This window comes from Mesoplodon bidens, assembly GCF_964165515.1.
Source record: "Mesoplodon bidens genome assembly, chromosome: X".
Lineage (NCBI taxonomy): Eukaryota > Metazoa > Chordata > Mammalia > Artiodactyla > Ziphiidae > Mesoplodon > Mesoplodon bidens.
Genome location: NC_138163.1, coordinates 120894276 through 120919542, shown reverse-complemented (window position 1 = coordinate 120919542; position 25267 = coordinate 120894276). Strand labels below are relative to the sequence as shown.

Below are 25267 nucleotides of genomic sequence, written 5' to 3'. Positions count from 1 at the left end.
GAGAGCAGTCAAGCGTAAATGCTCTGAAGCAAGGAAGTCTGGAGCTTTGGCACACTGCAGTTCCCTTGAGGAGGTGACTTTAAGTTAGGCGGGATGGTGGGCTAAATGGGGCTGAGTGAATTGTGGTGGGGGAGGGTGGGACCCTTAGATGGTGGGCCTCAGAGTTGAGAGACTCAACACTGGAATGGAAGATTACCCTGAATTTCTACTTTGGGACTGTGGGTAAAACAGAGAGAATCTCCACCCGGGGCAGGAATAAAATGGGTTCCTTGTCCCTGTCCCAGTGCAGGTGAACACAGTGCACAAACTAGGTGTTTGAATCCCATCGCCTCCAGGGAGTTTCCGAGAAACAAGGAGGATACTTCCTTGAAGTGAGATGTCAAGAAGCCACTGTGATAGCACTCTTTGCACTGGGGTCAAAGGGCCAGAGGCCACGCCATTAAAGGGATGTTCTACTACTTATCTTAAGTGTAATCTGGGGAACTCCAAATGAAGGCTACATTTTTGGTGTTGGTGAAACTATAATGAAAATAGGGGTGGTTTGGATGAAAAGGCACCTGGGAGGGAAGCTGTTGGTCCTTGACGCAAATTCTAGAACCTCTGAGTAGCATCCAGTTGGGAGAGATTCCTCTACACTCAAATGACATATTTACAAATGGGAAAATTTTACATAGTTTTACTGTCTAAGCAGTTTTGTTCATTCCAAAGGTGCTGCGTAGTTTCTGACATCTCATGAGATTAAAGAAAAAAATCCCCAAGAGTTGGTATTATGGTCTGGGGTCATAGTTATCGCAGTAATAAATGCCATTCTTGAGAGACCATTGTTGCAAGTGCTTTACAAACATCACGTATATTACAATAGCTCTACACGATAGGGCTTATCAGACTCACTTTGCAGATGATGAACTTGCAATTTTCTCAAGTTCACAAGACTTGTGACAGAGCTGGGAATAGACCCTTGGTCTGAATTCGTCTAGAGGCCACACTGTTTCACTCTTCCCAGCCTGAGGCAGACCTAGTATCCTTTAATTCACTTGTCTCCTCACTACTTCAAACTCTATTTCAGGCAATTTAAAAAAAAAAAAAAAGGAAGCAAGCAAACAAAAAACCCTGTAGCCAAAGTACTATAAACAGCCCTGATGAAGGAAGGTTAGTACAAGAATAAACCATAATTTGGGGATTGTCTGTGGGCTTCATTTATCTAGAGTCCTCCTGCCCCTCGCTCCAGGGTTCCTTGAAAGCTCACTGCCCTGGTCCCAGCACGTGTGTTCAGCTCCAGCACGTTCCCACGTTAGAGCTCCTTTCTCCTGAGACTTCCCCAGTGTGCCCTCAAGTCCAACTCTGGAATCTGTTAATGGTGTGTTGAGACTGGCCTCTGAATAAATACACCAATGAGTGAGCTTACCTAGGAGGTCAATATCCAAAGCCTCCCTCATAAGTTGGAGATGAGGACCTGAATAGACATTTCTACAAAGAGGATATACCAGTGTCCAAACAGTACATGAAAAGATGCTCCATATCATTAGTCATTAGGGTAATGTATACAAAAAAGACACAGTGGGATACCATTTCACTACGTTGGTTATAAAAATGGAAAATAAAAAGTGTTTGTGAGGATATGAAGAAACTGGATCCCTCATACATTGCTGGGAAGAATGTAAAATGGTTCAGCCTCTTTGGAAAACAGTTTGGTAGTTCCTCAAATTTAAAGGAAGAATTACCGTATGACCCAGCAATTCCATTCCTAGGTATATAACCAAAATAACTTAAAAATTGTATTCAAACAAATCTTTGTACCCAAATATTCAAAGGAGCATTATTCATAAAAGCCAAAAAATGCAAACAACCCAAAATTTCCATCACTGAATGAACGGACAGACAAAATGTGGTATATTCTTACAATGGAATATTATTCAGTCATAAAAAGGAATGACGTACGGATAACTGAGAGACCATGGATGAACCTTGGAGACATTATGATAAATGATAAATGAAAGGAGTCAGAAACAAAAGGTCACATATTGTATGACACCATTTACATGAATTATCCAGGATAAGCAAATTCACAGAGACAGAGAGCAGATTGATGGTTGCCCGGAGCTAGGGAGAGCTATGAATGAGAAGTAACTTTTTGAAGGGTAAGAGGTTATGTAAGCAGATAGGGTAGGCGGTCCCTGGAGAAAGAGAACCAGGCATGGCTTTCTTGACATAAGAGAAGCCATTTTTGGCCTAAGCCATTTTGTGATCTAAGCCATTTTAAGATCATTTCGTGAAACGATGTTTGCCCTTGAACACACCTCCATAATAATGATCTTAAGGGAATAAAAGAATGCAGCAACAAAAGACTGTTATCAGGCAGGAGTAGTAACAGTAGCAAAGGTAATAAGTCAGTTGTTAAGACTCCCAGTCTTTTCAAAGGGTAAAGATTAGCCTGAAGCACATTCTTCAGCTGTTCTGCAGAATTCAAACGCCCCTCGAATGATCAACCACCACCAGATCAACTGGAACGGAAGGAATGATGACCGTAATCTTTTCTGACCCTTGTGACTTCAAACCCCTATAAAGCTCGGACTCTGTTGACCTTTGCCCCAACTCTACACTGAATTCTCCTCTGCTCAAGCCCCTTCATGAATATGCATGTACCCTTAGCTTCAAACTTCCCCAGTTCTGCTGTCCAGGGAAACACTGCTTTGGGAAAGATCCCCAGGGTTCTCCTGCCTTGCTGCAAGTAATAAATCCTTCCTTCTCCTGCTCTTTGACTTGGCTGTGTATTTGGCTCGACACCCACCAAGAGGCAAACCCAGTTTTCGGGGAGCAGTTACCTTTTGGAATGAGGAATAGGTTTGGAACAAGAGAGAGGCGGTGATTGTACAACATTGTGAATGCAGTAATGCCACTGAATTATTCACTTTAAAATGTTATGTGGATATATATCAATGAGTTATATTTTTAATATTATATATAATACAATCAATAGAGTGACTGATCCCACTATACATATACTATGTATAATATATAGGTATATGTATGTATGTAAAATCAGTGGAATGATAGAATCAGATAGAATGAGAGAATTACCATTCTACAGCCCCTAATGGATTAATGGATAAGGGGAAAGACCCTCACCAACTGTCAATACCACCAGGAAGCAGAAAACAGACACTATGTGTCTCCTAATGGAAGCACACAGCTTTGTCTCAGGAGTGAACTTGCCAATAAACAAACTGGTAAATCAATAAGCCTTAATCTGAACAAGTTGTTTCCAACAATTATTGAGGATTCTTGATGCTGAGGTTCCAGGTATATTGGGTTCATTACTTTATTCTCTGTAATGTTGTATATGATTGTTTTATTATAAATATCATGCCTTTAAATTTGAAAACCCAAGTAAAATGGAACAATTTTTAGCAAACTATAAATCACTAAAGTGAAAATGTAGTCCAAACCCAGAGCACCATCAGAATGTTCCAGGACAATCCAGGTTTGGAGCCCCCTCACACCAAATGATCGGGGAAAAACTAATCACCACCTTATTTGAATTCTTCCAAACCATACAAAAAGATAGAAAACGGATCAACCATTTTAATAGGGTAGCCCTCCTTGATACAAAGTCCAGATAAGAATGCCCCAATATAAGGATACTCACTCATAACCATGTGATTAAATGAAGAAATGGGCTCTGACTAAGGAACACAAAGATATCATATTAGAAAATACTGACCGTTGGAAATCACTGCATTAATAGAGAAAGGAGAAAATGCATTTCTAAAGGGAAAGAATACTTATCTCTACACTTCTATTCTCAAGCCTGTTGACACCAAATGTATGGGTTTTTTGTTTTGTTTTGCTCACACAAACCAATTCTCTACCAGCTGAGTATCCTACAATTGAATTCAATTCTGACAATATCTACCTGCAGTTAGCATCAGATCCCACAGGGTAAGGGCTCGTTCCCGCAACATTGCCCTACACTTAATCCAAACCCAGGTCTCCCATAATTCTGACTGACAGGCTATAAATTGGGGGCTCCTACACCCCCCCTCCCTGGGTTTGGTAATTTTCTAAAATGGCTCAAAGAACTCAAGGAAACAGTGTACTTACTAGATTACTGGATTATTATAAAAGGATGTGACTCCCTAACAGCCAAATGGAAGAGATGCCTAGAAGTGAGGTGTGGGGAAGGGGTGTGGAGCTCTCATGCCCTCTCCAGCTGCATCACCCTCATAGCACCTACATGCGTTCAGCAAACTGGAAGCTCTCCAGACCATTTTGGTTAGGATTCTTAGGCAGGCTTCATTACACAGGCATAATTAATTAAATCATTGGCCACTGGTAATTAAGTCAATCTCCAGCCCTCCTTCCCTCAGAGGTCAGAGGGTAGGACTGAAAGTTCCTAGCCCCTGATCACAATGGTGGGTCCCCCAGGCAGCCCCCAACCCTTAGGGGCTTTCCAAAAGTCACCTCATTAACATAAACTCAGGTGTGGTTGAAAGGGGCTTGTTACTAGTAACATGAAACACTCCTTTCACCTTTCTTGCTCTTTTCACTTCGGAAACCCCAACAGTTTTAGCAGCTCTGGGGACGAAGACCACATATATATTTCTTAGTATAAATCACAATATCACAATTTAAGTATATGCAGGGGTAAAGAAAGGGCCTTTGATAAAAATTTTACACCAGTCCATGGTAATAACTTTTCGCAAACTCACATTAGTAGGGAATTTCTCTTCTGTAAAATCTATATGTATTAAGCATACTTAAATGTGGAATGTTATCAGAATTCCCAATAAAATAAGAAACAGGACATGGATATATGTTACCGTCTCTACTATTTGACAAGAATTTTCCTGCACTGCCACGTGAACATCTTGGAAGTCATCACTCCCATCCTCACAATGACAAAAAGCTGAACGAACTGAACATCAACAACTCTTCTTAGATCCATCAGAGAATTGAAGTTACAGGGAAAACCAATGCTTCAAAACTGAAGATGCAGGCAAATACAGGGAATCACAGCTCTCTGGGAGCAGAAAGTCCTGGATCCAGGAAGGAGTGGAAAAATTTACATTGTACTTGATGCAACACTGGAAGCTATGTGTGACAAACTTCAGAGCCCAAAACTCCTCAGAGCCTAGTCTTAGGGGAACCCACACACTTCTGTGAGTTTTACCTTCTGGGGTCCTAACAGGTTCTCACCATAAAGATCCAAGAAAAATTTCCTCATGCTTCTGGCATGAGGAGGACATAAACCCTTTTGAAATACACCTAGGAAAAAGGAACCATTTTGAAACACAGGCCCAGATGTTTCTGTTCGGTGTACTTTCCTAAACCAACTACCTTGGATGAAGGGAAAATCCTAACTCCAGCCCCCTCCAGACTTCCTGTGTCACGTAACAGGGGGGATAAAAGCTGAGAAGCATTTGTGAAGGCAATAGCCCAGGGACACAGAGCCACTAAAACATGGACAGCTAATCACAGGATTATAGAACACTGCCCGTACACCTTACCACTGCATCAACAAGGTTCCAATATAATACCAGAGGATTCCTGCTGAAAGAACTGCAAGGCTTAGACTACTTATGAAGATGTTCCTAGGGAAAACCAAAGACAACAAGAACACTCAAGGAAATTGAAATCTCAGGCACCTACAGTAAGAGCAAACAGTAAACACGACATAACTCTTATGCAGATAAACACAAACTCTCATGCTAAAGGCCCTTTAAATCGGTTCCTATTATCCAATACATTAAGACCAGCCTTCAACAAAAAATTATAAGATATGCTAAAAGGCAGAAAAGCACAGTCTGATTAAACAAAGCAAGTAAATGAACCACACTCAGATATAGGAGATAATTTGGAATATCAGACTAGGATTTTAGAATACTTATGATTCATACGCTAGGTCTCTAATGGAAAAAGTGAATGACACGCAAGAATAGTAGGTAATGTACGTAGAGAGACGGAAACTGTAGGAAAGCATCAAAAGGAAATGTGAGAAATCAAAAACGTCATAACTGACATGAAGAATACCACTGATAGGCTCACCAGTAGACTGCACATGGCCAAGGAAAGACTCAGTGAAATTAAAGATATACATTGATAGAAAACCCTCAAACTAAAAAACAAAGAGAAAACAAAATAATTTTTAAAAAAGAAAAGAGTAACCAAGGATTGTGGAACAATTACAAGAGATGTAACATATGCATAGTGGGAATAATCTGAGAAGAAACAGAGAAAGAAGCAGAATTTTCAAAGTAATAATGACTGAGAATTTCCCCAAATTAATGACAGACACTAAACCACAGATCTAGGAAGCTCAGAGAACACCAAGCAGGATTAACAGAAAAAAAAAATCTACACCTAGACATATCATACTCAAACTGCAGAAAATCAAACAAAAAGAGAATTCTTGAGACGAGCTAGAGAAAAAAAGAACTTACTCTAGAGGAGCAAGGGTAACAATTACCAAGATTTCTCTTCACAAACGATGCTATCAAGAAAAGACTACTGTTAAATTTTTAAGGCATTGAAATGAAAAAACCCAACAACAACAACAAAAACACTACCACCAACCTAGAATTCGATAGCCAGGGGGAGAAAATCCTTCAACAGTAATGAGAAATAAAGACTTTCTCTGACAGACAAAAACTGATGGAAATTTGTCACGCAGATCTACTTTGCAAGAAATGTTAAAAGAAGTTCTCTTGGGAAAAGGAAAATGATATAGGTCAGAAGCTTTGGCCGACGTAAAGAAAGGAAGAGAGTAACAAGGAATAAATGAAGATAAAATAAAGCCTTTTATTTTTATTATTTTCTACTGATCAAAAAAGATAACTATTTCTTCAAAGTAATAATATAACAGCAATGCATCCAGTGATTATACATTATGGATAAGAGAAATAAATGGCAGAAATGGTATACTTGCACTGTTACGAGATACTTGCACTAACCGTGAAGCAGGATGGTGTTATTTGAAAGAGGACTTGAATACGTTGGAAATGTATAACACAAACGCTACAGAAACCACTAGAAATTTTTTTTAAAGTATAACTTACATGCTAAAGAGGAGAGAAAATGGAATAACATTAAATCTTGAATTAAAACTAGAGAAGGCAGAAAAAGAGCAGGAGATTAAACAGGAAACAAAGAGTAAGCTCAATGAGTAGAAAACAGTTACAAATATGGTCAATATTAATCCAACTATATCAATAATCACTTTTAATGTGAATGGTCTAAATATACCAATTAAAAGGTAGAGATTGATAAAAAGAATGAAAACAAAGGAGATCTAACCCTATGCTTTTTATAAGAAACCCACTTTAAATATAAAGACATGAAATGATTAAAAGTAGAGGGATGGATACAATAGCCAGTCATGGAAGCAACCTAAATGCCATCGACAGATGAATGGATAAAGCAGATGTGGTACATATATACGATGGAGTACTACTCAGCCATAAAAAGGAACAAAATTGGGTCATTTGTAGAGACATGGATGGACCTAGAGTCTATCATGCAGAGTGAAGTAAGTCAGAAAGAGAAAAACAAATATCATATATTAATGCATACATGTGGAATCTAGAAAAATGGTACAGATGAACCAGTCTGCAAGGCAGAAATAGAGACACAGAATGTAGAGAACAAAGGTACGGACACCAAGGTGGGCAAAGCTGGGGTGGGATGAATGGGGAGATTGGGATAGACATATACACCAATATGTACAAAACAGATACCTAATAAGAACCTGCTGTATAAAAAAATAGAATTCAAAAAAAAAAGTAAAGGGATGGAGAAAACTCTACCATGCTAATATGAGTGAAAAAAAATCTGCTCTAGCTATATTTATTTCAGACAAAGCAGTATTCAGAACAAGAAAGTCAGGAATAAAAATGGGCATTACTTAATGATTAAGTGGCCAATTCTCAAAGAAATTATGGCAACCCTTAATGTGTATGCACCAAAAAAATTCTGCTCAGATACACGAGGCAAACACTGATGAGACAAATCTACTCTTATAGAAGAAGATGTCAACACATCTCTTTTCATAATTGACAAATCCATTAGGCAGAAAATCAGTAAGGTGCAGTTGAACTGAAAAGCAACATCAATTAACTAGGTCTAAATGACATTCATAGAATACTTAACCACAGCAGAAAGCACATTATTTTCAAGTCCACATGGAACATACACCAAGACAGATCACATTCTATGCCATAAAACACACATCATCAAATTTAAAAGAATATAAATGATACAAAGAATAATCTCATTCTGCGATGGAAATAAACTAGAAATTGATAACAAAAAAATAGCAAGAAAATCAAGGGTATTTGGAGATTAAACAATATACTTCTAAATAACACATGGGCCAAAGAGAAAATCTAATGAGGAATTTTAAAATATGTTTAACTAAATGAAAACAAAATTACAACTTATCAAAAGTTGTGCAATATAGCAAAACCAGTACTTAAAGGGACATGTATGGCATTGAATGTCTATACTAGAAAAATCTAAAGTCAATAATTTAAGCTTCTACCTTAGTGAACTGGTGAAAGAAGAGAAAAAAATCAGAGGAAAAGGAAATAAATCAAAGCAGAAATCAATGACACTGAAGAAAGGGAAAAAAATAGAGAAAAACAACAAAACCAGAAGCTGTTTCTTTGAACATATCCAAAAGAAGAAACAAGATAACATTCTAACCAGGCTACTCAAGGAAAATAAAAAGAGAGAAAACACCAATTAAATCGCTAATAGCAGAAATGAAAGAAGGGCCATCACTACTGACTGATTCCATGGACATTAAAAGGAAAATAAATGTTATAAACAACTCTATGCCTACAAATTTGAAAAGTTAAATCGACAAATTGCTTGAAGATGCAATTTCCCAAAACTATACAAGGATAAATAGATAATCAGAATAGGTCTGTATCTATTAAAGAAATTTAATCTATAATTAATAAACTTCCAATAAAGACAGCACCAGGCCCAGATGATTCCACTGATGAATTCTAACAAAAATTTAAGGAAGAAATGAAAACAATTCTCTACCATCTCTTCCAGAAAACAGAAGCAGAGGGGACACTTCCTAATTCATTCTATGAGGCCAGCATCACTCTAATGTCAAAAGCAGAAAAAGAAATTAAAAGAAAGTAGAATTGATCACCAATATCTCTCATGAACACAGATGCAAATTCCCCAACAAAATATAAGCAAAACAAATCTAACAAGGTATAAAAGGAATTATATACCACAACTAAGTGGACCTTATTTCAGGTGTGCAACATTTGAAAATCAGTAATGATAACTCATCATATCACTAGGCTAAAGAAAATAATCACATGATCATATCAATAGAAGAAAAAATTTTGATAAAATCCAATACCCATTCATCATAAAATTTCCCAGCAAACTAGAAGTAGAGAGGCATTGGCTCAGCTTCATATACTGAATAGAACATCTAAAAAAAAAAACAACAACAGGTAAAACATCCTACTTCATACTGAGAAGATAGATGCTCTCACACTAAGATCAGGAACAAGGCTAAGATATCCCTTCTCACCATGCCTATTCAACACTGTACTGGAAGTCCTAGCTAATGCAATAAGATAAGAGAAGGAAGCAAAAGATATACAGATTGGAAAGGAAGAAAATAAAACTGTTTTTGCTCACAGATGACCTAATTGTCTATGTAGGAAATCTCAAATAATCAACAAGAAAACTCCTGGTATTAATAAGCCAAGGTTAATATTCAACAGTCAATTGTTTTCTAATAAACAAATGGAATTTGCAATTGAAAAACCTAATGCCATTTACATTACCACCAAAAAAAGATTGATTATAAATAATTCTTAGAAAAATATGTATAAGATTTATATGAGAAATACAAATGTCACTGAAAAAAATTAAAGAAGATCTAAATAAATAGAGAAACACTCCATGTTCATGGATAGGAGGATGCAAGATTGTTGAGATGTCAGTTACTCCCAACTTGATTTATATACTCAATACAATTCTGCTCAAAACTGCACCAAGTTATTTTGTAGAGAGCAACAATCTGAAGTTTATATAAAACATGAAAAGATCCATAATAACCAACTCAAATCAATACCGAAGAAGATCAAAGTCAGAGAACTGATATTACTGGATTTCAAAACGGACTTTAAAGCTACAATAATCAGGGCCTCCCTGGTGGCGCAGTGGTTGAGAGTCCGCCTGCTGATGCAGGGGATACGGGTTCGTGCCCCGGTCTGGGAGGATCCCATATGCTGCAGAGCGGCTGGGCCCGTGAGCCATGGCCGCTGAGCCTGCGCATCCGGAGCCTGTGCTCCACAACGGGAGAGGCCACAACAGTGAGAGGCCCGCGTACCACAAAAAAAAAAAAAAAAAAAAAAGCTACAATAATCAAGACCACATACTATTAGCAAAAGAAGAGACAAATAGACCACGGCACAGAATAGAAATCCTAGAAACAGACCCCTCCTACAGTCAACTGATCTTTAACAAAGGAGCAAAGGCAATTCAATAGAGAAAAGGGTCTTTTAACTCACAGTGCTGGGACAACTAGACATCCACATACAACAAACAAGAATGTTGATACAGACTTTACATGTTGCAAAATAATTAACTCAAAATGGATCACATGGGCTTCCCTGGTGGCGCAGTGGTTGAGAGTCCGCCTGCCAATGCAGGGGACACGGGTTCGTGCCCCGGTCCGGGAGGATCCCACATGCCTTGGAGCGGCTGGGCCCGTGAGCCATGGCTGCTGAGCCTGCACGTCCGGAGCCTGTGCTCTGCAACAGGAGAGGCCACAACAGTGAGAGGCCCGCGTACCACCAAAAAAAAAAAAAAAAAAAAATGGATCACGGACCTAAATGGAAAACTCAAAATTAAAAAAAATCCAGGGACTCCCCTCGCAGTCCAGTGGTTAAGACTACACTTCCACTGCGGGGGGCATGGGTTTGATCCCTGGTCAGGGAACTAAGATCCTGCCTGCCATGCAAAGTGGGAAAACAAAAAACAAAACAAAACAAAACAAAAAAAACCCAGAAAGTAATATAGGAGAAAATCTTGGGCTTGGCAATGAGATTTTAGACACAACACCAAAAACACAGTCCATGAAAGAGAAAAATGATAAGCTGCACTTCATTAAAATTAAAAACTTCTACTCTGTAAAAGGTACTATTAAGAGAATGAAAAGACAAGCCACAGACTGGGAAAAAATAATTGTAAGACACATATCTGATAATAAACATGAATCAAAAATATACAACGAACTCCTAAAAAACTCAACAATGAGAAAACAAAAAAGTCAATTTAACAGCACTTAAAAGAGCTGAACAGACGCCTCACCAAAAATATACACAGATGGCAAATAGCATATGAAAAGATGATCAACATCACGTCTTCAGGGAATTTGGGATTAAAACAACAATGAGATACCTATTAATATGGCTAAAACAAAAACAAACACCTGACAATATCAAATGCTGGCAAGGATGGGGACCAATAGGAACTCTCATTCAGTGCTAAAGGGAATGCAAAGTGATAGAGACACACTGGGAACTGTCCGGAAGTTTCTTTTAAACTAAACATAATCTTATCACATGATCTAGCAATTAAACGCCTAGGTATTTACTCAAAAGAGCTGAAAACATATGTCCATCCGAAAGCCTTCAAACAAGTGTTAATAGTACACTAATTCTTAGTTGCCAGAAACTGAAATCAACCAAGATGACCTTCAGCAGATGAATGGGTAAACAAACTGTGGTAGTCCACATGATGGAATGCTATTCAGCCATGAAAAGAAATGACATTTCAAACCACAAACAGATACAGAGAAACTTAACTGTATACTGATTAGCAAAAGGAGCCAGTTTAAAAAGCCTACATATTGAGTTATTTTTAGTGAGGTGGATGGACCTAGAGTCAAGTCAGAAAGAGAAAAACAAATACCGTATACTAACACAAACATGCAATCTAAGAAAAGAAAATGGTCATGAAGAACCTAGGGGCAAGATGGGAATAAAGATGCAGACCTACTGGAGAATGGACCTGAGGATATGGGGAGGGGGAAGGGTAACCTGGGACAAAGTGAGAGAGTGGCATGGACATATATACACGACCAAATGTAAAATAGATAGCTAGTGGGAAGCAGCCGCAGAGCACAGGGAGATCAGCTCCGTGCTTTGTGACCACGTAGAGGGGTAGGATAGGGAGGGTGGGAGGGAGGGAGACGAAAGAGTGAAGAGATATGGGGATATATGTATAACTGATTCACTTTGTTATAAAGCAGAAACTAACACAGCATTGTAAAGCAATTATACTCCAATTAAGATGTTAAATGAATAAATAAATAAATAAAAAGCCTACATACTGTAGGATTACATCAATATTATATTCTGGAAAAGGCAAAACTCTAGAGAGTAAAAAATTCAGAGTTCTCAGGGGCTCAAAGTGAGGTTTTGAGGGATGGACAGGTGGAGCACGGAATGTTTTTAGGGCAGTGAAACTCTTCTGCATGATGCTCTATTGGTGAGTAGATGACATCATGCCTTTGTCAACCACTATAGAAGTGTAAAGCACAAAAAAAGAAATGTGTTACAAACAGTGGACAATAGTCAATAATAATGTATCACTATTAGTTGATCAATTATAACAAATGAACTTGTATCCATTGAACCAATACAAGATGTTAATAATAGGAGAAACTAACTGGAAGAAGAGAGTGGCTGTATGGGAACTCTTTGCACTATCTGCTTAATTTTCTGTAGCCCCGAATCTGTTCTTTAAAAACGTCTATTCATGTAAAAACTACAAAAAAAATCTGGACAAGAACACATAGCCAGTACAGAGTTATATACAACTGTACCAAATAAATAAGAGTCATGAGTAACGAAAAGAAAAAGATAACAATGGTAATAATTTGATCCTCTAATTAAAACTCTAAGGGAATATGCACAGAAAATAGTCAAACATATTAGGAACTTCAGAAACCTGGTGGACAAAAAGATCATCACAGCGAAACCAAGAGACTGGCCGGAAACAAAATCAACAATTCCTTATATCATGTTAATAGAAAATACACCAGGAGCTTCAAGATGGCGGAAGAGTAAGACACAGAGATCACCTTCCTCCCGCAAATACATCAGAAATACAACTACACGTGGAACAACTCCTACAGAACATCTACTACTGAATGCTGGCAGAAGACCTCAGACCTCCCAAAAGGCAAGAAACTCCCCACGTACCTGGGTAGGGCAAAAGAAGAAAGAAAAAACAGAGACAAAAGAATAGGGACGGGACCTGCACCAGTGGGAGGGAGCTGGGAAGGAGGAAAGCTTTCCACACACTAGGACGCCCCTTCGTGGGCAGAGACTAAGGGTGGCTGAGAGGGGGGAAGCTTCAGGGCCACGGGGGAGAGCGCAGCCACAGGGGTGCGGAGGGCAAAGCTCAGAGATTCCTGCACAGAGGATCCATGCCGACCAGCACTCACCAGCCCGAGAGGCTTGTCTGCTCACCCGCCAGGGCAAGTGGGGGCTGGGAGCTGACGCTCGGGCTTCGGAGGTCGGATCCCAGGGAGAGGACTGGGGTTGGCTGGGCGAACACAGCCTGAAGGAGGCTAGTGTGCCACGGCTAGCCGGGACGGAGTCTGGGAAAAAGTCTGGAGCTGCCAAAGAGGCAAGAGACTTTTTCTTCCCTCTTTCTTTCCTGGTGCGCGAGGAGAGGGGATTCAGAGCGCTGCTTAAAGGAGCTCCAGAGACGGGCGCGAGCCGCGGCTATCACCGCGGACCCCAGAAACGGGCATGAGACGCTAAGGCCGCTGCTGCCGCCACCAAGAAGCCAGTGTGCAAGCACAGGTCACTCTTCACACCTCCCCTCCCAGGAGCTTGTGCAGCCCGCCACTGCCAGGGTCCCGTGAGTCAGGGACAACTTACCCGGGAGAACACACGGTGCGCCTCAGGCTGTTGCAACGTCATGCCGGCCTCTGCCGCCGCAGGCTCGCCCCGCAACCCGTACCCCTCCCTCCCGGCCGGCCTGAGTGAGCCAGAGCCCCCGAAGCAGCTGCTCCTTTAACCCCGTCCTGCCTGAGGGAAGAAGAGACGCCCTCAGGCGACCTACACGCAGAGGCGGGGCCAAATCCAAAACTGAACCCCGGGAGCTGTGCGAACAAAGAAGAGAAAGGGAAATCTCTCCCAGCAGCCTCAGGAGCAGTGGACTAAATCTCCACAATCAACTTGATGTACCCTGCATCTGTGGAATACCTGAATAGTCAACGAATCATCACAAATTGAGGAGGTGGACTTTGTGAGCAACGATATATATATATTTTTTTCCCCCTTTTTCTCTTTTTTCTGAGTGTGTATGTGTATGCTTCTGTGTATGATTTTGTCTGTATAGCTTTGCTTTTACCATTTGTCCTAGGGTTCTGTCTTTTATTCTTTTTATTACTTAAAAATTTTTTTCCTAATAATTATTTTTTACTTTAATAACTTTATTTTAATTTACTTTACTTTATCTTCTTCTTTCTTTTTTTCCTCCCTTTTATTCTGAGCGGTGTGGAGGACAGGATCTTGGTGCTCAGGCCAGGAGTCAGTGCGGTGCCACTGAGGTGGGCGAGCCAACTTCAGGACACTGGTCCACAAGAGACCTCCCAGCTCCACGTAATATCAAATGGCGAAAATCTCCCAGAGATCTCCATCTCAACGCCAAGACCCAGCTCAACGACCAGCAAGCTACAGTGCTGCACACCCCATGTCAAACAACTAGCAAGACAGGAACACAACCCCATCCATTAGCACAGATGCTGTGGAAAATCATAATAAGGCCACAGACACCCCAAAACACACCACCAGACGTGGACCTGCCCACCAGAAAGACAAGATCCAGCCTCATCCACCAGAACACAGGCACTAGTCCCCTCCACCAGGAAGCCTACACAACCCACTGAACCAACCTTAGCCACTGGGGACAGACACGAAAAACAACAGGAACTATGAACCTGCAGCCTGCGAAAAGGAGACCCCAAACACAGTAAATTAAGCAAAATGAGAAGACAGAGAAACACACAGCAGGTGAAGGAGCAAGGCAAAAACCTATGAGACCTAACCAAGGAAGAGGAAATAGGCAGTCTACCTGAAAAAGAATTCAGAATAATGATAGCAAAGATGATCCAAAATCTTGGAAACAGAAGGAAGAAAATACAAAAAAACGTTTAACAAGGACCTGAAAGAACTAAAGAGCAAACAAACAGTGATGAACAACACAATAAATGAAATTAAAAATACTCTAGAAGGGATCAATAGCAGAATAGCTGAGGCAGAACAACGGGTAAGTGACCTGGAAGATAAAATAGTGGAAATAACTACTGCAGAGCCAAATAAGGAAAAAAGAATGAAAAGAATTGAGGACAGTCTCAGAGACCTCTGGGACAACATTAAACACACCAACATTCGAATTATAGGGGTCCCAGAAGAAGAAGAGAAATAGAAAGGGACTGAGAAAATATTTGACGAGATTAGAGTTGAAAACTTCCCTAATATGGGAAAGGAAATAGTTAATCAAGTCCAGGAAGCACAGAGAGTCCCACAAAGGATAACTCCAAGGAGAAACACACCAAGACACATATTAATCAAACTATCACAAATTAAATACAAAGAACAAAAATTAAAAGCAGCAAGGGAAAAACAACAAATAACACATAAAGGAATCCCCAGAAGGTTAAGAGCTGATCTTTCAGCAGAAACTCCGCAAGCCAGAAGGGAGTGGCAGGACATATTTAAAGTGATAAAGGAGAAAAAACTACAACCAAGATTACTCTACCCAGCAAGGATCTCATTCAGATTTGATGGAGAAATTAAAACCTTTACAGACAAGCAAAAGCTAAGAGAATTCAGCACCACCAAACCAGCTTTACAACAAATGCTAAAGTAACTTCCCTAGGCAGGAAACACAAGAGAAGGAAAAGGCCTGAATAATAAACCCATAACAATTAAGGAAATGGGAATAGGAACATACATATCGATAATTACCTTAAATGTAAATGGACTAAATGCTCCAACCAGAAGACGAAGATTGGCTGAATGGATACACAAACAAGACCCGTATATATGCTGTCTACAAGACACCCACTACAGACCTACGGACACATACAGACTGAAAGTGAGCAGATGAAAAAGATATTCCATGCAAATGGGAATCAAAAGAAAACTGGACTACCAATTCTCATATCAGACACAATGGACTTCAAAACAAAGACTATTACAAGAGACAAAGAAGAACACTACATAATGATCAAGGGATCAATCCAAGAAGAAGCTATAACAATTGTAAATATTTATGCACCCAACATAGGAACACCTCAATACATAAGGCAAATACTAACAGCCAAGAAAGAGGAAAGTGCAGTAACACATTCATAGTAGGGGACTTCAACACCCCTCTTTCACCAATGGACAGATCATCCAAAATGAAAATAAATAAGAAAACACAATCTTTAAATGATGCATTAAACAAGATGGACTTAATTGATATTTATAGGACATTCCATCCAAAAACAACAGAATACACATTCTTCTCAAGTGTTCCTGGAACATTCTCCAGGATAGATCATATCTTGGATCACAAATCAACCCTCGGTAAATTTAAGAAAATTGAAATTGTATCAAGTATCTTTTCCGACCACAATGCTATGAGACTACATATCAATTACAGAAAAAATCTGTAAGAAATACAAACACATGGAGGCTAAACAAACATTACTTAATAACCAAGAGGTCACTGAAGAAATCAAAGAGGAAATCAAAAAATACCTAGGCACAAATGACAATGAAACACGATGACCCAAAACCTATGGGATGCAGCAAAAGCAGTTCTAAGAGGGAAGTTTGCAGCACTACAATTCTACCTCAAGAAACAAGAGAAATCTCAAATAAACAACCTAACCTTACACCTAAAGCAATTAGAGAAAGAAAACAAAAAAAAACCCCAAACATAGCTGAAGGAAAGAAATCATAAAGATCAGATCAGAAATAAATGAACAAGAAATGAAGGAAACGATAGCAAAGATCAATAAAACTAAAAGCTGGTTCTTTGAGAAGATAAAACAAAATTGACAAACCATTAGCCAGACTCATCAAGAAAAAAAGGGAGAAGACTCAAATCAATAGAATTAGAAATGAAGAAGGGGAAGAAACAACTGACACTACAAAAATACAAAGGATCATGGGAGATTACTACAAGCAACTCTACGCCACTAAAATGGACAACCTGGAAGAAATGGACAAATTCTTAAAAATGCAAAACCTTGCGAGACTGAAACAGGAAGAAATAGAAAATATGAATAGACCAATCACAAGCACTGAAATTGAAACTGGGATTAAAAATCTTCCAACAAGGGCCTCCCTGGTGGCGCAGCGGTTGAGAGTCCGCCTGCCGATGCAGGGGATACGGGTTCGTGTCCCGGTCCGGGAGGATCCCATATGCCGCGGAGCGGCTGGGCCCGTGAGCCATGGCCGCTGAGCCTGCGCGTCCGGAGCCTGTGCTCCGCAGCGGGAGGGGCCACAGCAGTGAGAGGCCCGCATACCGCAAAAAAAAAAAAAAAAAAAAAAAAAATCTTCCAACAAACAAAAGCCCAGGACCAGATGGCTTCACAGGCGAATTCTATCAAGCATTTAGAGAAGAGCTAACACCCATCCTTCTCAAACTCTTCCAAAATATAGCAGAGGGAGGAACACTCCCAAACTCATTCTACGAGGCCACCAGCACCTTGATACCAAAACCAGACAAGGATGTCACAAAGAAAAAAAACTACAGGTCAATATCACTGATGAACATAGATGCAAAAAACCTCAACAAAATACTAGCAAACAGAGTCCAACAGCACATTAAAAGGATCATACACTATGATCCAGTGGGGTTTATCCCAGGAATGCAAGGATTCTTCAATATACGCAAATCAATCAACGTGATACACCATATTAACAAATGGAAGGAGAAAAACCAGATGATCATCTCAATAGATGCAGAGAAAGCTTTCGACAAAATTCAACACCCATTTATGATAAAAACCCTCCAGAAAGTAGGCACAGAGGGAACTTTCCTCAACATACTAAAGGCCATATATGACAAACCCACAGTGAACATTGTCCTCAATGGTGAAAAACTGAAACCATTTCCACTAAGATCAGGAACAAGACAAGGCTGCCCACTCTCACCACTCTTATTCAACATAGTTTTGGAAGTTCTAGACACAGCAATCAGAGAAGAAAAAGAAATAAAAGGAATCCAAATCAGAAAAGAAGAAGTAAAGCTGTCACTGTTTGCAGATGACATGATACTATACATAAAGAATCCTAAAGATGCTACCAGAAAACTACTAGAGCTAATCAATGAATTTGGTAAAGTAGCAGGATACAAAATTAATGCACAGAAATCTCTAGCATTCCTATACACTAACGATGAAAAATCTGAAAGTGAAATCAAGAAAACACTCCCATTTACCACTGCAACAAAAAGAATAAAATATCTAGGAATAAACCTACCTAAGGAGACAAAAGACCTGTATGCAGAAAATTATAAGACACTGCTGAAAGAAATTAAAGATGATACAAATAGATGGAGAGATATACCATGTCCTTGGATTGCAAGAATCAGCATTGTGAAAATGACTCTACTACCCAAAGCAATCTACAGATTCAGTGCAATCCCTATCAAACTACCACGGGCATTTTTCACAGAACTAGAACAAAAAATTTCACAATTTGTATGGAAACACAAAAGACCCTGAATAGCCAAAGCAATCTTGAGAACGAAAAACAGAGCTGGAAGAATCAGGCTCCTGGACTTTAGACTATACTACAAAACTACAGTGATCAAGACAGTATGGTACTGGCTCAGAAACAGAAATATAGATCAATGAAATAGGATAGAAAGTCCAGAGATAAACCCATGCACATATGGTCACCTTAACTTTGATAAAGGAGGCAAGAATATACAGTGGAGAAAAGACAGCCTCTTCAATAAGTGGTGCTGGGAAAACTGGACAGGTACATGTAAAAGAATGAAATTAGAACATTTCCTAACACCATACACAAAAATAAACTCAAAATGGATTAAAGACCTAAATGTAAAGCCAGACACCATCAAACTCTTAGAGGAAAACATAGGCAGAACACTCTATGACATAAATCACAGCAAGATCCTTTTTGACCCACCTCCTAGAGAAATGGAAATAAAAACAAAAATAAACAAATGGGACCTAATGAAAATTCCAAAGCTTTTGCACAGCAAAGGAAACCATAAACAAGATGAAAAGACAGCCCTCAGAATGGGAGAAAATAGTTGCAAATGAAGCAACAGACAAAGGATTAATCTCCGAAACATACAAGCAACTCATGTAGCTCAATATGAAAAAAACAAACAACCCAATCCAAACATGGGCAGAAGACCTAAATAGACATTTCTCCAAAGAAGACATACAGATCACCAAAAGACACATGAAAGAATGCTCAACATCATTAACCATTAGAGAAATGTAAATCAAAACTAAAATGCGGTATCATCTCACACTGGTCAGAATGGCCATCATCAAAAAATCTACGAACAGTAAATGCTGGAGAGGGTGTGGAGAAAAGGGAACCCCCTTGCACTGTTGGTGGGAATGTAAATTGATACAGCCACTACGGGGAACAGTATGGAGGTTCCCTAAAAAACTAAAAATAGAACTACCCTACGACCCAGTAATCCCACTCCTGGGCATATACCCTGAGAAAACCATAATTCAAAAAGAGTCATGTGCCAAAATGTTCACTGCACCTCTATTTACAATAGCCAGGAAATGGAATCAACCTAAGTATCCATCAACAGATGAAGGGATAAAGAAGATGTGGCACATATATACAGCGGAATATTACTCAGCCATAAAAAGGAACGAAACTGCAGTATTTGTACTGAGGGGGATGGACCTAGAGTCTGTCATACAGTGTGAAGTAAGTCAGAAAGAGAAAAACAAATACCGTATGCTAACACATATATATGGAATCTAAAAAAAAAAAAGAATGGTCATGAAGAACCTAGCAACAAGACGGGAATAAAAATGCAGACCTACTGGAGAATGGACTTGAGGATACGGGGAGGGGGACGGGTAAGCTTGGACAAAGTGAAAGAGTGGCATGGGCATACATACTAAACGTAAAATAGATAGCTAGTGGGAAGCAGCCGCAAAGCACAGGGTGATCAGCTTGGTGCTTTGTGACCACCTACAGTGGTGGGATAGGGAGGGTGGGAGGGAGGGGGATGCAAAGGGAAGAGATATGGGGACATATGTATATGTATAACTGAATCACTTTGTTATAAAGCAGAAACAAACACACCATTGTAAAGCAATTATACTCCAATAAAGATGTTAAAAAAATCAAAAAAAATAAAAAAAGAAAATACACCATAGACAAAAGCAACAATAAAAAAAAACATACCTAGAAAGAAACCATAGAAAAATGTATATAATCTACATGGAGGCAACAATAAGAATTTCCTGATTGACTTAGGAAAAAGAAGTCTCAACCAGAATAGTATGTTATGCGTACTCGTGAGGCACAGATATTGTAAGAATATTGATTTTCCTTAATTCAGATTTAGTACCTTTTCCATAGCAGCTGATGACAATCAAACATGGGCTACTGTTTCCTGTACCCAAAATCAACCATGGAAACATTACAGAAGGAATAAAGAAAAAACATTAACAAACGCAAAAACACAAAACTAAATAATCCCTGAGGGGCAATAAGTCGCCACTGAACTAGAACCTGAGTGTGGGCAGGTAGGGGGATGCCCTGAATTCGAGACAGGTCTGTAGCCTGCAAGAGAGGCAGATGACAGGATTGATTAGAGAAAAGCCTTTAAACTTGAGCCCTTGATTCTTCCACTGTGCTCTGGGACCATGGATCTCTACTGCTTCACTGAAGGAACCGAGGCAGCATTTCAGAGCCCGCATGCCAGGAGCATGGGACACCAAAGATTGGGCTGGTTGTGGCAGTATGGTCCACAGGCTGTGAAATAACCATCTGAAACTTTGTTAGTGGATGGCGACCGGCCTTTTTAAATGATCATCTTAATAGACTATCACACACGGACTCAAAGAGAAAAGCAAGTAACACAGTAGTTGTACAAAAGGACAGAAATTCATTTCTGAACTTCTGGGCAATGCCCCTGATGTCAACAAAGAGAGACCACAGTGAGAACTGTCAGGCTAAGGCGCCCCTTCACTAACTCCTCTGGGATTCTGTGGGGCATGGTTGGGGACAGGGATGGATTCATACCAGAGAAGGAAGGAATCGCAGGCCCTGCCAGCAGTCAACGTGAGGACCCTGAGTGAGACCTGACGGGCTCCGAACCACAGAAGAGAGTCTCGCCTCCTTTCCCCTCAGCTCATCTTACCTGCAGCAGCCGTCTCTGGGAGGCTCCAGGCAGAAGTGTCCAGATGAGATGTGCCTGCGCTTCACACCAGCATCTCAGGGAGTTGACGTCTTTGATGTGCGGCCTTGGCCTCAGGTCAGCAGACAGGAGGTAGCCCAGCACCTACAGGGAGTCAAGAGAAGACACTGAGGGAGGACTGAGAGCACCATCCACCATAGAAGAGGGGGCCCCAAAGAGCCCTCACCGTCAGTCTCGGGGGACCCAGGCATGGCTGTGAGGCTCAGGCCCCCAGATACTTCCGGCTGGGGGTGCCGACAGAAATGAGAGCCAAGGTGTGACGCCTGCTGACTCAGCTCAGCAGAGGGAAAAGTCCCAGGACCTGCCAAGAGTCAACGAAAGGCCCTCGTGCCAGGCCTGCGGGAAGCTCCCCTGGAACCACCCTCCGACCCCCTTCCCGCCCCGGCCCCAGCCCCCCACTGCTGTGCTCCTGGAGCCCAGATGCGCATGACCGGATGTGACGTCCTCCTACACACGCGGTGGGGGCGACGCCATTGTTGAGAGCTGCCGTCCGGTGAGGGTGAGCCACAGGAGGAGTGCCACGTCTCGTCAGGTGTCAAAGTGTGAGGTAACCCCAGTTAGAAGTGCGGGGACGCCCACGACACCCCCAATCCCCTTTCCCTCTGAAAAGAGGCGGCCACACAGGCCCCGCCCACCCTGCCCCTGCTCTCGGCCCGAGAGGCTCGGGCCTGGCCGTTAGGCCCAAAGTCCATCCGCTTCCCCCGCGGGGTCTCGGGCAAGGAAGGCCTCGCTCTGAGGCTGGTGGACCCTGGCTCACCTCAGTTGAGGGAGCGTCCCAGGCCCTGTGAAGGACGGGACCCCTGTGGGGACCGACGGGCTCCACACCCCAAAATGGCGGCCACACAGACCCCGCCCCTGACGTCGGCCTGGGAGCCTCCGGGCAGGTCTAAAGACTGAGAGACTCCCTCAGTGCGAACGCGGACGGACGGACGGACGCGGGAGACCCAGGGAGGACGGGGCCTTGTTCTGAGGGGCTGGCCGCAGGTCAGCAGAGGGAGGATTTCCAGGGCACGGGAGGAGTCAGGGTGAGGACCGTCCTCCCCGTCGCAAGGGCACCTCAGAACCCCTCCCCTGTTGTCAGCCGCTTCCTTCTGGCCACACGCGGAGAAGGGAGGGCTGCTGTCTGAGAGGGGAGGTGCAGGCCAGCAGAAGGCGCGTCCCTAAGCACTGCCAAGAGTCAGCCCAAGCCCTTGAGTGAGGGCCAGTGGGGCCGCCAGCCACAGGGCCTCGACCTGTCTGCCGCACGCTGCAGGCTTGGTAAAACTCTGCCACGTGCGGCCGCCTGGCCACCCTCACTGCCTCCTAGTGAGACTCAGGGAGGTGCCGGCACTGGTGCGAGCAGATGGCCCTCGGGGCAAGAGAGGAGCTCCAGGCTGCACCGGCCGTCCAGGGAGGAACCCGAGTGAGGACTAAGGGAGTCACCCACCCCGAAGAGAAGGGACCAGAGAGAACATGGCCTGTCCCCTCCTGTCAACCCTTAAACTCCCAAGAAAGGACTGTCAGGCCGAGCCTGCCCGTAATTTCCTCTGCCAGGTCCAAGGGAGGTTAGAGCTTTGTTCTGAAGGGGCAGCCACGAGGCAGCAGAAGGGAGGGTCCCAGGGCCCTTCGGTGGTGGGCTGAACGCTCCCTCCTTTCCTCCTCCTGGGTGCCACGGAGGATGGTGGTGTCACCTTCAGAGCAGCAGAGGGCATGGGGTGGGGGTGGGGTGGGGGAGTCTTGCCAACAACTGTCATCCTGACTCTGAATGGGAACCGCGGGGACCTACCTCCCCTGCCAGCCCCCACTGTCACCCCCATACCGCCCAGGCAGGGCTGGCTGGCTGTGCCCCAAGGCTCACTCGACCGTCCTCCACAGGGCTCTCAGGGGACAGGCTGAGCAGGAGAACAGGAGCCCTGTGGGCCCTCGGGCAGTGCCCTCAAGGACCCTGCAGAGGCGGCCTTGGTTAAAGCCAGGGAGGACTCTCCCCGCTGAAGGTGCTCACAGCATCTCCTTGTCCCTCCCCCAGGTGCCCTCGTTGCCTGCCTTCCTGCCCACACTCCCGCCTGCTGGCCCTGACCTGTGTCATCATGCCTCGAGGCCGGAAGAGCAAGCGCCGTGCCCAGGAGAAACGCCGCCAGGCCCGGGGGGAGACTCAGAGGCTCAAGGGTGCCCAGGCCACTGAGGCGGCGGCGGTGGCAGAGATAGAAGAGTCGCCCTCCTCCCCCGCTTCTGTTTCTCGGGGTACTCCCCCGAGCTCCCCTGCTGCTGGCACTCGCCAGGAGCCTCAGGGAGCCCCAGCCACGAGCTCTCGTGCTGCAGGGGTTTCATGCCCAGGATCTGAAGAGGGTGCCCAGAGCCAAGATGAGAAAAGTGCAAGTACCGCCCAGGCAGCACCTTCCATTCACAGCACTTACAGAGATCGTCTGACCAGGCAGGCCAAGAAGTTGGGGCAGTTCCTGCTGGATAAGTACAAGATGAAGGAGCCCATCTCGAAGGCAGCACTGCTGGAGGTGGTCAACAAGAAGTACAAGAAGCACTTCCCTGAGATCCTCAGGAGAGCCTCTGAGTGCATGGAGCTGGTCTTTGGCCTCGATCTGAAGGAAGTCGACCCCAGCAGTCACTCCTACGCCCTCATCAGCAAGCTGGGCCTGTGCAGCAAGGGAAATCCAAGTGATGAGTCGGGGCTGCCCACGTCCGGTGTCCTGATGGCTATCCTGGGCAAGATCTTCGAGAACGGCAACCGTGCCACCGAGGAGGAGATCTGGGATTTCCTCAATTCATTGGGTTTCTATGCTGGGAGGAGCCACTCGATCTTTGGGGAGCCCACGAGGCTCATCAGCAAGTATTTCCTGCAGCAGAAGTATCTGATGTATTGCCAGGTGCCCAACAGCGATCCTCCGCAATATGAGTTCTTGTGGGGCCCGAGAGCCCACGCTGAAACCAGCAAGATGGAAGTGCTGGAGTATATAGCCAAGATCAATGATACCGTCCCCAGGGCCTTCCCAGATCTCTATGAGGAGGCTATGAAAGATGAGGTAGAGAGAGCAAGAGTGAGAGCCGCGGCCAGGGCTGCAGCTGTTGCTGAGCGCAAAGCACGTTCCAGGGCCAAGGCCCGCAGCTCCTCCACACGTAGGGAGGGAGGCCGCGGGCAGATTGCTCACTTTGTTTCGGAAGAGAGCAGTCAGGCTCCTAAATAGTGCAGAGTAGTAGGGGTGGAGGGAACAAAGTATAGATCTCATTTATCTTCCTGTTTTAAACTAGTAACTTCTATATATTATTGATTGATTTATTTAGGTTTTTTCAAATGTTTTTTTTCTTGTAATAGTGTGTTTTCTTAAGAATACGAATTCGTGAATGACATTGCTTGCATACTTATTGCTGTTCAAAGAGTTCTAAAGTTACAGTTTGGGTATATATAAAAGAAATTCACGACCATCTATATTTTCTGTATGATCCAGAAGTAGAAAACATGGCAGTGCAATAGAGATTTTCATGGAAATGTGAAAGGCAACCACAGAAAATATTTAGAAACAAAAAATGGAGAAAACACAGTAAAAGGTATTTAATTCGTAGTTTGCCTTATTTCTTTGAAACTTTCTTTTGGTAGAAATAAAAGATACTTTGACTGATTAGCTCATTTGTGAGTATTTGTTTCTTTTGTCCTAGTGCACTGCATATTCTCTGCCACCTACTGGATTAAAAATAAACTCTGATGGGAGGATGGTATTTTGGGGGTTCATAATAATCATATCATAACTGCCATTCATCAAAACCCCAATATTTCTTAATGAGTATGCCA

The 25267-nt window shown here is 42.5% G+C and overlaps 2 protein-coding genes across 2 annotated transcripts in view; one reads left to right on the top strand and one right to left on the bottom strand.

The window, feature by feature from the left end:
• LOC308608555 (uncharacterized protein) overlaps nucleotides 1–25267 on the bottom strand; it is a 934308-nt gene that overhangs the window by 542708 nt on the left and 366333 nt on the right. The gene's annotated exons all lie outside the window — the stretch shown is intronic.
• On the top strand, nucleotides 23487–24665 carry LOC308608840 (melanoma-associated antigen B4-like; the record flags this gene model as incomplete). Its single annotated transcript, XM_081222170.1, has 1 exon — nucleotides 23487–24665. The coding sequence occupies exon 1, from the start codon at nucleotides 23556–23558 to the stop codon at nucleotides 24663–24665; it is 1110 nt and encodes a 369-aa protein (XP_081078296.1). The 5' UTR covers nucleotides 23487–23555.